The sequence below is a fragment of the Armigeres subalbatus genome, chromosome 3, assembly GCF_024139115.2.
Source record: "Armigeres subalbatus isolate Guangzhou_Male chromosome 3, GZ_Asu_2, whole genome shotgun sequence".
NCBI lineage: Eukaryota > Metazoa > Arthropoda > Insecta > Diptera > Culicidae > Armigeres > Armigeres subalbatus.
In genome coordinates, this window is record NC_085141.1 from 324,898,282 (window position 1) to 324,911,940 (window position 13,659).

The 13,659-nt window shown below is 37.2% G+C and overlaps 1 protein-coding gene across 1 annotated transcript; it reads right to left on the reverse strand.

The window, feature by feature from the left end:
• Nucleotides 1-10,385: 10,385 nt before the first annotated feature.
• On the reverse strand, nucleotides 10,386-12,471 carry LOC134222706 (uncharacterized). Its single transcript, XM_062701869.1, has 2 exons — nucleotides 11,540-12,471; nucleotides 10,386-11,400 (listed from the first exon to the last, which is right to left on the reverse strand). Exons 1-2 carry the CDS (start codon nucleotides 12,469-12,471, stop codon nucleotides 10,386-10,388), a joined length of 1,947 nt encoding a protein of 648 aa, XP_062557853.1.
• Nucleotides 12,472-13,659: the final 1,188 nt, after the last annotated feature.

The window sequence follows — 13,659 nt, forward strand, 5'->3', positions numbered from 1 at the left end:
ATGGACAAAAAAAGACTTCTCGTTATTCGCTTCTTTTTCTTATTCCTCACTTCTTATTTTTCACTTCTCATTTTCCAGGAAGAAGGAAGACGCAAGAAGGGAGAAGTAGATAGGACAAATACAGAAGACTTCTCATTGTTCGCTTCTTTTTCTCGCTGCTCATTTCTTATTTTTCATTTCTCACTTCTACTCACTTTTCTGTTCTTACTTCCCAGTAAACCACATATCGTATAACAAACAGCAAATAAAGTCGCATTAGCGTCCATTAAAAATCTAAATCGCACTGCATATCAAACTTGATCAGTTTATTGTCGACAAATGTTGTATTGAACGTATCATATACGATAATTTTTACCATAGTGAAAATCAATCGTAATTGTGTAAATAAAAACTCATAATGACTTATATTCCTTGTAATGTCCTATATCAGTGCGAATGAATGTCTACGTGAATCGTAATACAATCGAAACTACCTCAGTCCAAGTGGCTTGCAGAAGTTTCAAGCAGTTGTAAAGATATAAATTTTGTAGTTTATGTTGTACAAAAATCCGACTCACTTCAAGATGTGCACTATGGTGCCGTGGTAGAGTATCCGCCTGCAGATTCAAAGATCGCATGTTCGAGACTTGGTGCTGGTAAGATTTTTTTTATTTTTAATATTTTAATGTTTAATCGTAATACTGTTCGTATGATGTCGGGAAAAATCGTGAAATAAAATTCGTATGTACCTATATCGCCTCCACTTTGGTACGTATATAGCCATTCTGTGCATTATATACGATTTAGTTGGTTCTTATATAATAACCTATATCAAGAGTTATAGATACCAAAATGTTGACTGGGTTCTCAGAACTCGCTTCTCACTTCTTACATCTCATAAGGAAGATGAAAGAAGTAAGTAAGAGAAGACTTCTCATTACTCATCTCATTACTACATTACTTCTTATTCTCACTCTTCGCTTCTTATTTTTATGAGTTCAGTGCGAGATTTCTCTTGTTTCGGACAGCAGAACGATCGCGCGATCTGCTGAAATATTGTGATCTGCATTGCGCGGCCTGTAAAAAAAAGAAAGCAAAACGATCGGCCGGTCACCGAAATTTTGTTCTGCTTTGTGCGGTTGAGTATGTCAATCAGAAAGTGAAAATTTTGTTCGCATCCGATAAATAAAATATTTAGCGTTTTTCGATTGTTTTTGTTTTAAACCAAACTACACGCTATATACACGGCAGACCGTTTACCAAAACGAATCCTGCCACACTCCCTACCCCATATATCCAAAATTCCAGTGATTTCTCGTGGAAGTGCAGATGACTCGTCGGCTTCTATCAAAGCGAGTATCACGTCAACATTTTCCTACCTATTCCTTAATTGACCTGCATTCGGACGCGGCCGGAAATTTTAGTTAAATAGAACGATTTTGAAATATTTGATTTTTCACTACTCTCGTGAAAATAACGGGACAGATTGGACACTCTTATAAAATAGGAAGAAAATTACGCAACTTATAATTATATGCCATCGTTATCTATTTTATGGATCATACAATAAATTCATTACCAAATTGTTATCGATTTATCTGAATAACCGATTTTTTCTATGAGATGTTTATCTTGTGGAACGTCAAGAATCCGGAAAACAGGTTATATTGTTGACTGATCAAATTTTGCACAGTTTATGTATCGTTTCCATTCGAAATATCTAAAATAGTTTATTTCGAAGTATACTTTTTAGAAACTCTCCAACTCCGGCGTCAAGTGATCTAGAATAAACTCCCCTTCTTTTACTGATTGTGTCAAGAAAAAATGTTCAGGTCTGAAAAAAAACTAAATCTATTTGTATTATAGATTTTAAAAGGGACTAAAAAGGTTTTTCTTGTGTAAAAGGCAAAGAGTTTACCTCTTTAAAAATCCTGGTGTGAATATTTTCTTGAAAGTTTTTGCTTTGAAGCTATAAGTGAAATGTACCATCTGGTTTTTGGATTGTTCGGCGAATGACATTTCTTCGAATGACATATGGTCGAAAGATCATTTGGTCGAAGGGACAAATTAGTCAAATGGATATTTAGTCGAGATAAAATTTAGTTAAAAGTGAATTTAGTTGAAAGGGAATTTCAGCATAATAGGTCGGAATTAGATAGCTTAGTAAAATTGATAATTGGTCAAATGATTTTTGATTTGTTGTTCCTTATTAAAATAAAACATGATTCTTTTGAATTAAACGAAATATTCTCTTCTGGTCAAAATGAGATGTAGATGTTTTTTCAGAGAAAATAGCAAAAGGTTACACTGAATTCAAAACAAAGCTCTGTTATATTATCACCATATTGTCGTGTCCGGTGGAGACGGCTACATATGAATAAGCCGTCTCCAGCTGCTGCACGATCCGTAGCAGCTCGGAAGCACTACTAACCGCGAAATACATCACAAAACTGAAATCTGACTTCGTTCATCTGTCACTCTCGCATCTGGTCCTCATGACTAATGTATATGCCCTCTTATTCAATTCAATTTATATATTTGATTATACCCATCTCAATCTCTACATCTTCCCCCTGCTCTACTCTATTACAATATTATTATTATTTTACTCTACTATATACTACCTAAGAACATCAGTCTAGTACCGAAATCAGAAAAAAAAAATCATTACTCTCGGGGGAATGATTGTTTATCCGATCATGGATTACCTCTCGAAAAATTGTCTAGTCTACACTTCTAATATACCACACTTTGTTATGTGTAAAATCGATGCAATCAACAAATTCAATAAGCTCGCACTAAAATATTCTCCAAATTATGTACAATAAATAAAAATAATGTGTCTCGACTAATTTACATTTACCAGAAAAAAAATTACTTAGGATAAATAGGTCCTTTTGAAAAGTTAAGCGAAATTTCTTTAATGGCACAACAGAGTCAATTATACATAGAGTTGCGCAAAGAGTGAAGCCAAATCTACCTATTGAACTGTCAAACCGTCTACCTATCGAGCAAAGTAAACAAATGCTGGTTGGTAAGGCGGAAGTATTGTTATCGCCTAATGATTATTATGGCGAATAAAACCCACGAATTGAAATGTATTAGATTTGTTCTAGAAACAGCTTAAAAAAACTTCAATACACCCCCCAATAAAGTAGCAACAAGAAACTCACGTGTTTGCACTCTGTGGGTGACTTGGTTATCGAATAAGGAACCTTTAGAAGTGAACACTCCCGTGAAGTCACTTGAAGGGTTGAACAAAAATGAAAGTTGCCAACATAATAACAAGAGCATCATTCAGAATAAGTGTAAGAAGATCCTATTTGCCCAACTCTATATAATAGGCACACATTCTATTTTTGCAAACTTTTTTTTTCAGTGTCACTAATCACGAGCGAAAACTTTAAATTTTTTTCTTTTTCGTGCACTTCTTTTCAACCAAAACAAGCACAAGCGATATAATCGCTTAGGTCTGGGGGAGCCTTTAGATGGAAGCAATGCACTCTTAAATAGTCGAGATCTGTCCTGGCCACGTCCTTGCGAATGCTGAGGAAGGGGAAGGATGGTTTGATGGACACCTACTTAAGAAAGATGCAGAGAACTCTACGACCTCTCATAGGTGCCACGGGAGGTTTTGGGATTGTGTGGAAGGTTATAACAGTAGGAATCGTTTTGATATAACGTGAAACACAGAAAGAACTAAGATAGAAATACAAAGTAGGAAAGGGACGAACCTGGAATTGAACTCACGACCTCCTGCTTATAAGGCAGAAGCGGTAGCCACTAGACCACCGAGCTCGTCTATACTTATCTCAATCCCTACACTGCAAATAATTTTCACGTAGCATTTACCTGAAAAGAAACGTAGATATTCAAATTTTCATTCGACGTAATGTCCTAATGACGAAATGTTTTTCCACGGATTGTTTATATTTTAAATTCAAAAGAAAATTCCCATTTTCGTTCCGTCGAGCCTCAGAGATCAGTGTCTAGAATAGAATAGGGTCTCCAGTAGTCTTGCTTGCAAAGGCGTAGGATTGCCAATCCGGAGATGGCGAGTTCGATTCTCGGTCCGGTCTACAATGTTTTCGGGTTGAAAATCTTCTCGACAGCCCTGGCATAGTGTCTCCATTGTATTTACCAACCAAGATAAATACTCATACTATAACGGACATAGAAAACTTTCAATTCTTAACTGAGTAAATGCTAAAACAATACTAATAGAAAATACATGAAATGGGCAATTGGGGCATGGTTTGAGTAGATAGTGCATGAAATGACCAAATGGAGCACGACGCAGCAATGCGTGGACATTTACCAAAACCCCTCGTGCACCCCTGTCCACGTGGCATATAGACAGCCCGTATACAGATTCTTATGAAAATATAAGAAAAATTTTTGAATCAATCTGTATTAATCTAAAAAGCACTTAAAGATTCCCAGATTAATGGAGGCTTCAATATAAGTTCTGGTTTCCACAGATTTGTTTGATTTCAAACAACCGTGAAATCCAAGAAATGGCATAATAATATTGATTTATTGATAAGAAAATTATTTTGAGCTTTTTAGTGGAATGTTTTCACCTGTCATAAGACGAGTTTAAACAATCCCATTGAATTCCACCACTTAATTGTATCCTGACAGATACGTATTTCGACCTCAACAGTAAGGCCGTCTTCAGTGTCTTGTACTTGACTCGACTTATTGATTTATTGGTTTAAATCATAATAAATTGAAACTGTTTGTTTCCACTGTTTTGCTTCTTAGAACTCGAGGAGTACCACTTCAAAGCGTCTGACAGCCAGGAAACTCCCTGTGGCGGTTCCAGGAACACCATTGAAGAGGAAGGTGTGCCGCAAAAAATAGAACATCCGGCAGCCCATTCAGTTCGTATTCCGGTGATGATATAGAAGACCCAGAAGTATCAGAAGAACTTTTTTATTTGACGACAACGAAAGTGAAAGGATGCTTTTCTTCAAAGAGATTTTCATTCGGTGACTTCACCGACACCAAATACTCTCAAAGGTATAAAGTGGATGAAGACTAAAATCCTCAAGGTTTTTTTTGCCCAAATACGTCTGTCCATACTGGAAACCAAAAGCGCGTTAATACGCGGATGGTGCCAGTGGATACTTTAGGTACTTTTACTTCCGAGTTGAATTTTTACTCACCAGAAAGATTATTTATCACCAGAATTATGATACATTTCAATTCTGTGTTCAGTGTACAATTTTCTTTGTCTGTACATATTGAGGTTGGAAAGTTAATCAATCATGGAGTAGCAACTACGAATTGTACCGTCATCACGCTAAATCTCAAATTGAAAGAAAAATTCCATGACTTCGATTGTTACGTTACGAACAATTTCCTCACAATAACAAGATCAAAGTGTCGATTGTGCAGGTCAATTATAAACGGAATAGCAAACACGCTCCCGCAATCTTTCCCAGAACGACTCGACTGCCCGCGGTCTGTGAGATTCTTTAACGATCCGAGGAAGATAAAACACGATTCCCCCACCCGGCTAATGAACGGGAATGAACCTTGAACTCTAAAAATATTCCCAAGTGATTGTTTGGGAAAGATTCCTTCGGTTCTGTTGGGGTTCATTGGAAACGAATATTAGAGAAGATGATGAAAAACGCGGTTTAGAAAACTTTCTTCGTGTTTTTTTTGGTTCTACTAGTTTTGGTTTTGGATTTTAAAGCAAAGTATCTCAGACCTGATGTTTTATACGATTCTAGCCATCTTTCACCACGGCTCATATTTCATTCCGTCAATAATATAAAACTGTTTATCTCGCCAAAAGAACACCTGTTTCTTTCTTTTTAGTTACTATGCTTTACATATTCCGGTACGCCATAAAATTTTATTGCTCCAAAATAAATGCATCCGAGGTGTGGATGCGATGGGTAACAAACGTACCGAACCATGGAAACGATTATTGCCTTTTCATTCAGTGTGTACAGATTAACCTCTGATATTCAAATTTAATTACGGATCGGAAATAAAATTATATGCGTAAGATTCAAACAATCCCAATCTCGATACATTTATTCCGAAAATATCCAGTTTTGTGGACTGTGAACGCCTCAGATGGTTTCTGATTCGGTATCGTGTCGATACAGACCAAAACATCGGAACGGATTCACCTAATGGCTACGGTTCGTTCTTTGGCAGCAACAGCCCATTACACAAATCACTCAGCTCGATCAGCCGCCGCCGCCGTCGCCCGTCCGTGTAGGGTTGGGGTTGGGAAACGGTCGACGGGAAATTACACTTTTTCCAGAACACTCGTACCACGTTGTTGACTCAGTCAGTTTTCGACCACCTGTCTCTACGAGCAAGCCGATTGATTGAGGAGGGAAATGGTTACACAAAATTTCCCACTCAGCCAGTCTCTTGGGCCTGTTTTCGGGCTGATTGTTTGCTTGTTTAGGCTACATTTGGCGCTTGGCAAGTGCCGTACAAACAGGGCGGATAATAGTATGGAAAAGGAAAACGTTGATATGCCGTAGCAAACGAGCCCATAATCATGGAGTGCTCCCCTGGCTGGGAATGTTCTGTTCGTTGTGCGCGATGAAGCAGTTAAAGCCTTTGATGGTAACAGCTGTAGCGCGTGTCTAGTGGAATGTTTGTGATTATTTTTCTCGTCTGGTAGATGAATCCAAAGTGGCACGAGATGGAAAGAACTGTTTCAAGCTTTGAAGAAAAAACAAATTTTGCCTTGAATTAATAATACATCTAATCTCCCACATTCCTTTACCAATTGATCTGTAAAGGCATATTGCAGCTGCGAATAGAGCTTGTTACGGACTTTGTAACCAGTTGACGTCGTAGTCTACGTAGTCAGACGTAGTCTGCGAACGAAACCGAAATTTACGCTGCATACTACTCTGATTCTTCCGGTGGCTTTATACGGCCATGAAACATAGACGTTAAAGGGGACTCATCGGAAAGTTTTTGGAGTATTCAAGCGTAATTTACAAAATTAACAACATTTACAAAATTTACAAAATTTACAAAATTTACAAAATTTACAAAATTTACAAAATTTACAAAATTTACAAAATTTACAAAATTTACAAAATTTACAAAATTTACAAAATTTACAAAATTTACAAAATTTACAAAATTTACAAAATTTACAAAATTTACAAAATTTACAAAATTTATAAAATTTACAAAATTTACAAAATTTACAAAATTTACAAAATTTACAAAATTTACAAAATTTACAAAATTTACAAAATTTACAAAATTTACAAAATTTACAAAATTTACAAAATTTACAAAATTTATAAAATTTACAAAATTTACAAAATTTACAAAATTTACAAAATTTACAAAATTTACAAAATTTACAAAATTTACAAAATTTACAAAATTTACAAAATTTACAAAATTTACAAAATTTACAAAATTTACAAAATTTACAAAATTTACAAAATTTACAAAATTTACAAAATTTACAAAATTTATAAAATTTACAAAATTTACAAAATTTACAAAATTTACAAAATTTACAAAATTTACAAAATTTACAAAATTTACAAAATTTACAAAATTTATAAAATTTACAAAATTTACAAAATTTACAAAATTTACAAAATTTACAAAATTTACAAAATTTATAAAATTTACAAAATTTATAAAATTTACAAAATTTATAAAATTTACAAAATTTATAAAATTTACAAAATTTTCAAAATTTACAAAATTTTAAAAATTTTGCAAAATTTATAAAATTTATAAAATTTACAAAATTTACAAAATTTACAAAATTTACAAAATTTACAAAATTTACAAAATTTACAAAATTTACAAAATTTACAAAATTTACAAAATTTACAAAATTTACAAAATTTACAAAATTCACAAAATTTACAAAATTTAAAAAATTTAAAAAATTCAAAAAATTTAAAAAATTTGCAAAATTTACAAAATTTACAAAATTTACAAAATTTACAAAATTTACAAAATTTACAAAATTTACAAAATTTACAAAATTTACAAAATTTACAAAATTTACAAAATTTACAAAATTTACAAAATTTAAAAAATTTAAAAAATTTAAAAAATTTAAAAAATTTACAAAATTTACAAAATTTACAAAATTTACAAAATTTACAAAATTTACAAAATTTACAAAATTTACAAAATTTACAAAATTTACAAAATTTACAAAATTTACAAAATTTACAAAATTTACAAAATTTACAAAATTTACAAAATTTATAAAATTTACAAAATTCAAAATTTACAAAATTTACGAATTTATAAAATTTATAAAATTTACAAAATTTACAAAATTTACAAAATTTTCGACATTTACAAAATTTTCGACATTTACAAAATTTACAAAATTTACAAAATTTACAAAATTTACAAAATTTACAAAATTTACAAAATTTACAAAATTTACAAAATTTACAAAATTTACAAAATTTATAAAATTTACAAAATTTATAAAATTTACAAAATTTACAAAATTTATAAAATTTACAAAATTTACAAAATTTACAAAATTTACAAAATTTACAAAATTTACAAAATTTACAAAATTTACAAATTTTACAAATTTTACAAATTTTACAAAATTTATAAACTTTACAAAATTTACAAAATTTACAAAATTTACAAAATTTACAAAATTTACAAAATTTACAAAATTTACAAAATTTACAAAATTTACAAAATTTACAAAATTTACAAAATTTACAAAATTTACAAAATTTACAAAATTTACAAAATTTACAAAATTTATAAAATTTACAAAATTTACAAAATTTACAAAATTTACAAAATTTACAAAATTTACAAATTTACAGAATTTACAAAATTTATAAAATTTACAAAATTTACAAAATTTACAAAATTTACAAAATTTACAAAATTTACAAAATTTACAAAATTTACAAAATTTACAAAATTTACAAAATTTACAAAATTTACAAAATTTACAAAATTTACAAAATTTACAAAATTTATAAAATTTACAAAATTTACAAAATTTATAAAATTTATAAAATTTACAAAATTTATAAAATTTACAAAATTTACAAAATTTACAAAATTTACAAAATTTACAAAATTTACAAAATTTACAAAATTTACAAAATTTACAAAATTTACAAAATTTACAAAATTTACAAAATTTACAAAATTTACAAAATTTACAAAATTTACAAAATTTACAAAATTTACAAAATTTACAAAATTTACAAAATTTACAAAATTTACAAAATTTTTTTTTTTTTTTTTGTGGTTTAAAATTCAGTTTATTTTGTCAAACAGTGTTAGTATTTATAATTTAGTTGCAATTTCAAAAATCTAATGTTAATTCAAACTCCAAAACGTTAACATCAATTATACCATTACATTTTATAATGAAGCAGATGTAATTATGAAGCATTTTCAGAATTTTTACTCGAGTTGTCTTCCGAATACCTGGCAGAGCAGGCCTCGCGAGGTCATCGAATGATAGTCGTCTCCATCCACCCATTACTTCCGCCAGCTTCTGCTGCAGGACCGTCCATGCCGGGCCGACACGAGCGCAGGAAGAGAATTTATGCTGAAGCGTTTCAAGATTGCCACAGTGTTGGCAGTTTTCGTCGGCTGCTAGTTGCATCACATACAGCAGTTTGCGGTGCTCAGTTTTTCCGTTCACGAAAAGGTAGAGTTGTGTTCGTTGTGCTGATGAGAGCTCTTTCATGCATATGTTGCGCCACGCGCGTGGCCAGTCAACTGCCGGACTGTTGCGTTCCACCTTTGGCAGCTCGGTTTGCAGTACTAGGTGCTGGTGGATTTGATCGGCGGAGGGTTTTGTAGGATTTGGCGGGGAATGTGGGATAAATTTGAAAGGATTTGTTTGATGTCGGGATTGTCCATTGGAGTTACTGGGCGAGGAGTTGCGTGGAAAATAAGGGATTTGTAGTGAGGAATGGAATCGATCTCTTTAATATGTCTATTTATTGCTAGACTCTTCGCTTTCAGCGCCGGAACTGCCAGGCCTAAGCCACCGTGCTCCTTCTTCCGGACAAGTTGCATTATAGGAACGCGAACGACTATTCCTCTCCATAGAAATGTTCCCATCGACGACGTGATTTTGGCCGTATGAATGGCGAACGGTGGTAGCACCGAAGACAGGTACCACAATTTCGCCGTGCCAAACGTGTTCAGCATGATCACCTTCTGGTGCAGTGTGAGTTTCCTTAACGATTGGAGCCACATTTGCTGCGCAAACTTTCCCACCATTGCGTTCCAATTAATCGTTGTCATCAACCGTATTGAGTTTGCGAAGGAAATACCCAAAATTTTGACTACATGACTAGTCTGTAGCCACTGGGTTTCAAACATATTCCCTTCGCAAAACCCCGCATTCACCGCAACAGTTTTGTGCAAATTCATGCCGCGGCGACAAGACCAAAACGACAAAAAACTTCCCTCATCGCCTCAAAGTGCCACGGTGACGTCACGATCACGCTGATGTCGTCGGTGTACGCAACAAGCAAATCTTCCCCACACACTTGTTCGAGCCGGCTCACCAGTGGATGAAGGTAAAGGACGAAGAGGTGCATGGACAAAGGGTCGCCTTGCCGCACCGAACGAGAAATATCGAACGAACGAGAGAGGTGCCCATTCACAAGTAGCCGGGAAGTGGACCGGCTGGCAATCCGTGCGAGAAGAGCAATGAGTTCCTCGTTGAATCCGAGCGACCGCATGGTGTCGAAGAGAAACGAATGCCGAACCCGATCGAAGGCGTTCTCGAGATCAAAACTGATGAGCTTACCGGGGCGACGGTGGTGACGGAGGCTAGCTATCCGATCTTTCAGAGCAAGAGTGGCCTGGAAGATGTTGCGCTCTGCGTTTGAACATTTCTGTCCGGCGCTCAAAATACGGTGAGCTTGCATGACGCGTTCTAGCCGGGTTTTGATAATGCGAGAGAGAAGTTTGTAATCACTGTTTAGCAGCGATATCGGCCGGTACGCTCGGGCCGTATTTTCTCCACCCTTCTTTACCAGCACAATGATACCCTCCTCAAAGGTATGTGGGAGATTTCCGGTGAGTGCTTCATTAAGAAGCAGGTTCAGTTCACGATGGATGACGTTGAACATACGAAGGTAGAACTCTCGTGGGATACCGTCGGCACCGGAGAATCGTTTGGGTGCGCTCGCCCTGATAGCAGCCAGAATTTCTGCTGTTGTGATCTCTTCCGTACATGCTTCATTCAGTGGATCGTCTGGTGGTATTATTCGCTCACAAACAAACCCATCCTCGTTGTTGTCTGCCGCTTCTTCCGTGTAGAGGCTCGAGAAAAAGGCGAACAGATTTGCTTCGATTTCATGGGGCTCATCAGCTACCTCGTTGTCAGCCGTTTGCAGCTGCGTAATGGTTGTTTTTTCCGTCGTCTTTCCCCAGCTGGAAGATCGACATGGGCTCTCCTGCCAGGTGGGTTTCGTTTATACGCATAAACGTGTGGGAAAAATTCCGTTGCAGTGACAGCATTTCACCTTTCAAACGGTTTATGGTGGTCAACATTTCGGGATGTTGATAGTACCCATCGTACGCTAGCCTTAGTTGCGCATAGAGACGCTGGTGCGCATCGTGGAAATCCTCGAAAATGGAACGAGATTTCCACTTAAAGAACGTTTTGATTTTGGGCTTAGCGTACGACAGCCACCATTCCATCCACGACCCGTAGTTTCTGCGCTGCCGAGTCCAATATTGCCACTTATAATGGAACTCGGCAACGTTTTCTTCCGTCAGAAGATGCGGCCGCAGGGCCCAAAATCCGCGCCCGGGCTCATGTCCCAGTGGGGGGAGACATAATCTTACCGTCAGCGCTTTATGGTCTGTGAAGCAGCAGACGTGCGTGTAGGCGGACTGCAGATTATTCCGCAGACCAGCGCTTACGTACATGCGATCTAATCGGGATTGTGCGTTCCGGTTGATGTACGTGAACCCGGGATCTCGCGGGCACAACTTTTCCCACACGTCATGCAGCTGCAATTGTTGGACGGCTGTTTTGAGGGACGGGCTTGTGTTCGGGCTGGACGAATCGCATGCGCGCAGTACGCAATTGAAATCGCCAGCGATGATGACGTTTGCGGTGCGGTGACGGAGGTAGTAGGCCAGCGTGCCATTGAAGAAATCTTCTCTGGCCGCTCGCTGCGCAGTGCCGGAGGGAGCGTAAACATTACAGATGGTCGTGTCGTGCAGTCTCAGCGCGATCAACCGGCTGTCCAAACTCTTCTCGACGTGAGAGACGTGGATGTGATCCTTCACTGCAACAGCTGTGCCTCTCCTCGTGTGGTCCACGTTCGCGAAAACGATAAAGCCAGGCAAGGAAAGCTGTTCGTTCTCGACTTCCTGCAGACACACGATATCGAGACTTTGGCTGCTGATGAAGGTTCGGAGTGCGTTCAGTTTTGTTTGGTTCGTGATGGTTCCTATATTTATCGACGCGAGATTGTAGGACGCGAGAGCCATTTATGGTTTGTAGTTCTCGTCCCGCTCGTCGTCTCCGTCGTCGCATCGTTGTTTCTTGCCGGGAGGACGCCCTCGGCTTCGGCTACTTCTTGTCGATGACGAAGAATCATCTGTTTCGTTGCCGGCAGTTCGGCTTTGCGACCGAATCGCGCTTACAGGCTTTCTGAATATATCCACTAATACCACTTCGGCGCATTGTGGTTGTGTGGTTGTTCGCAACGACGACGATGAAGAGCTGCGTGCCTGCTGTATTTGCAACAGTGGGCTGGGGGACACCGTTCGTGCGGTGCTTGCAGCTGGCTGACTTGTTGAGTGATTGTTTGAGCTAGACGGTTCGGTCTCACTCGTTGGCTTCGGTAGCTCGGAAAGGCTTCCAGCGATGCTGGTCGAGGAGCGACAGAGCGCTGGCCGACCGGTTTAACGATCGGGGTTTGGCGCCGTTTGCCTTCTGCGGTGGTTGTCGTGGTCCAGTTTGCTTCGTCACGTTGGCGTAGCTCTTTTGGACCAGTAGTTTCTTGTTTTGCACACAAGAAATGCCAGTGTGGGCCTGCTCTTTGCAGTGTTTGCAAGAGGAAATCTGCCCTTGTAGACGATATACGCCTGCTGGCCATCGATCGTGACCCACGAATCGATGTTGCGTTTTATGAGCATACGAGCCGACCATATGCCGAGCGGAATTCCACCGAACTCGAAACCATCACCCCACGTTAATTCCCGCAGCGAGATCACTTCTCCGAACGCACTGAGGAACTCAACTATCTTCTCTTCGGAAACGTTTTCCGGCAAATCATGCACTTTGACTTCTACACTTCCATCTTCTATGGTTATTCGAAGCTTGTGCTTCTTCCCCGCAATGTCCACTTCGTGTTTTTCATCGTGATCATCCACGATTTTTTGTGCGAGCGTCAGGTCCTTGACCTTGACGAACGCACATTGTTCACCGCGATGGCACTGGAGTCTCTCCACGTCTTCTTTCTTCAGTCCAAGCACTGTGCGGCAAAAGCCATGCACCTTCTCGAATGACGGCTTCACTGGGAAGCGCGAGTAATCGATTCGGAAAGTGTTTTCTCGCCTCATCGCGAATCACTAGAAGCGCGCGACGCGGCACGGACGGATGAAAAATAAACCAGTGGATTTAAATCGCTTGACTTCCGGAGGGCGCAATCGAAAACACGTCTGCTCGTCTCA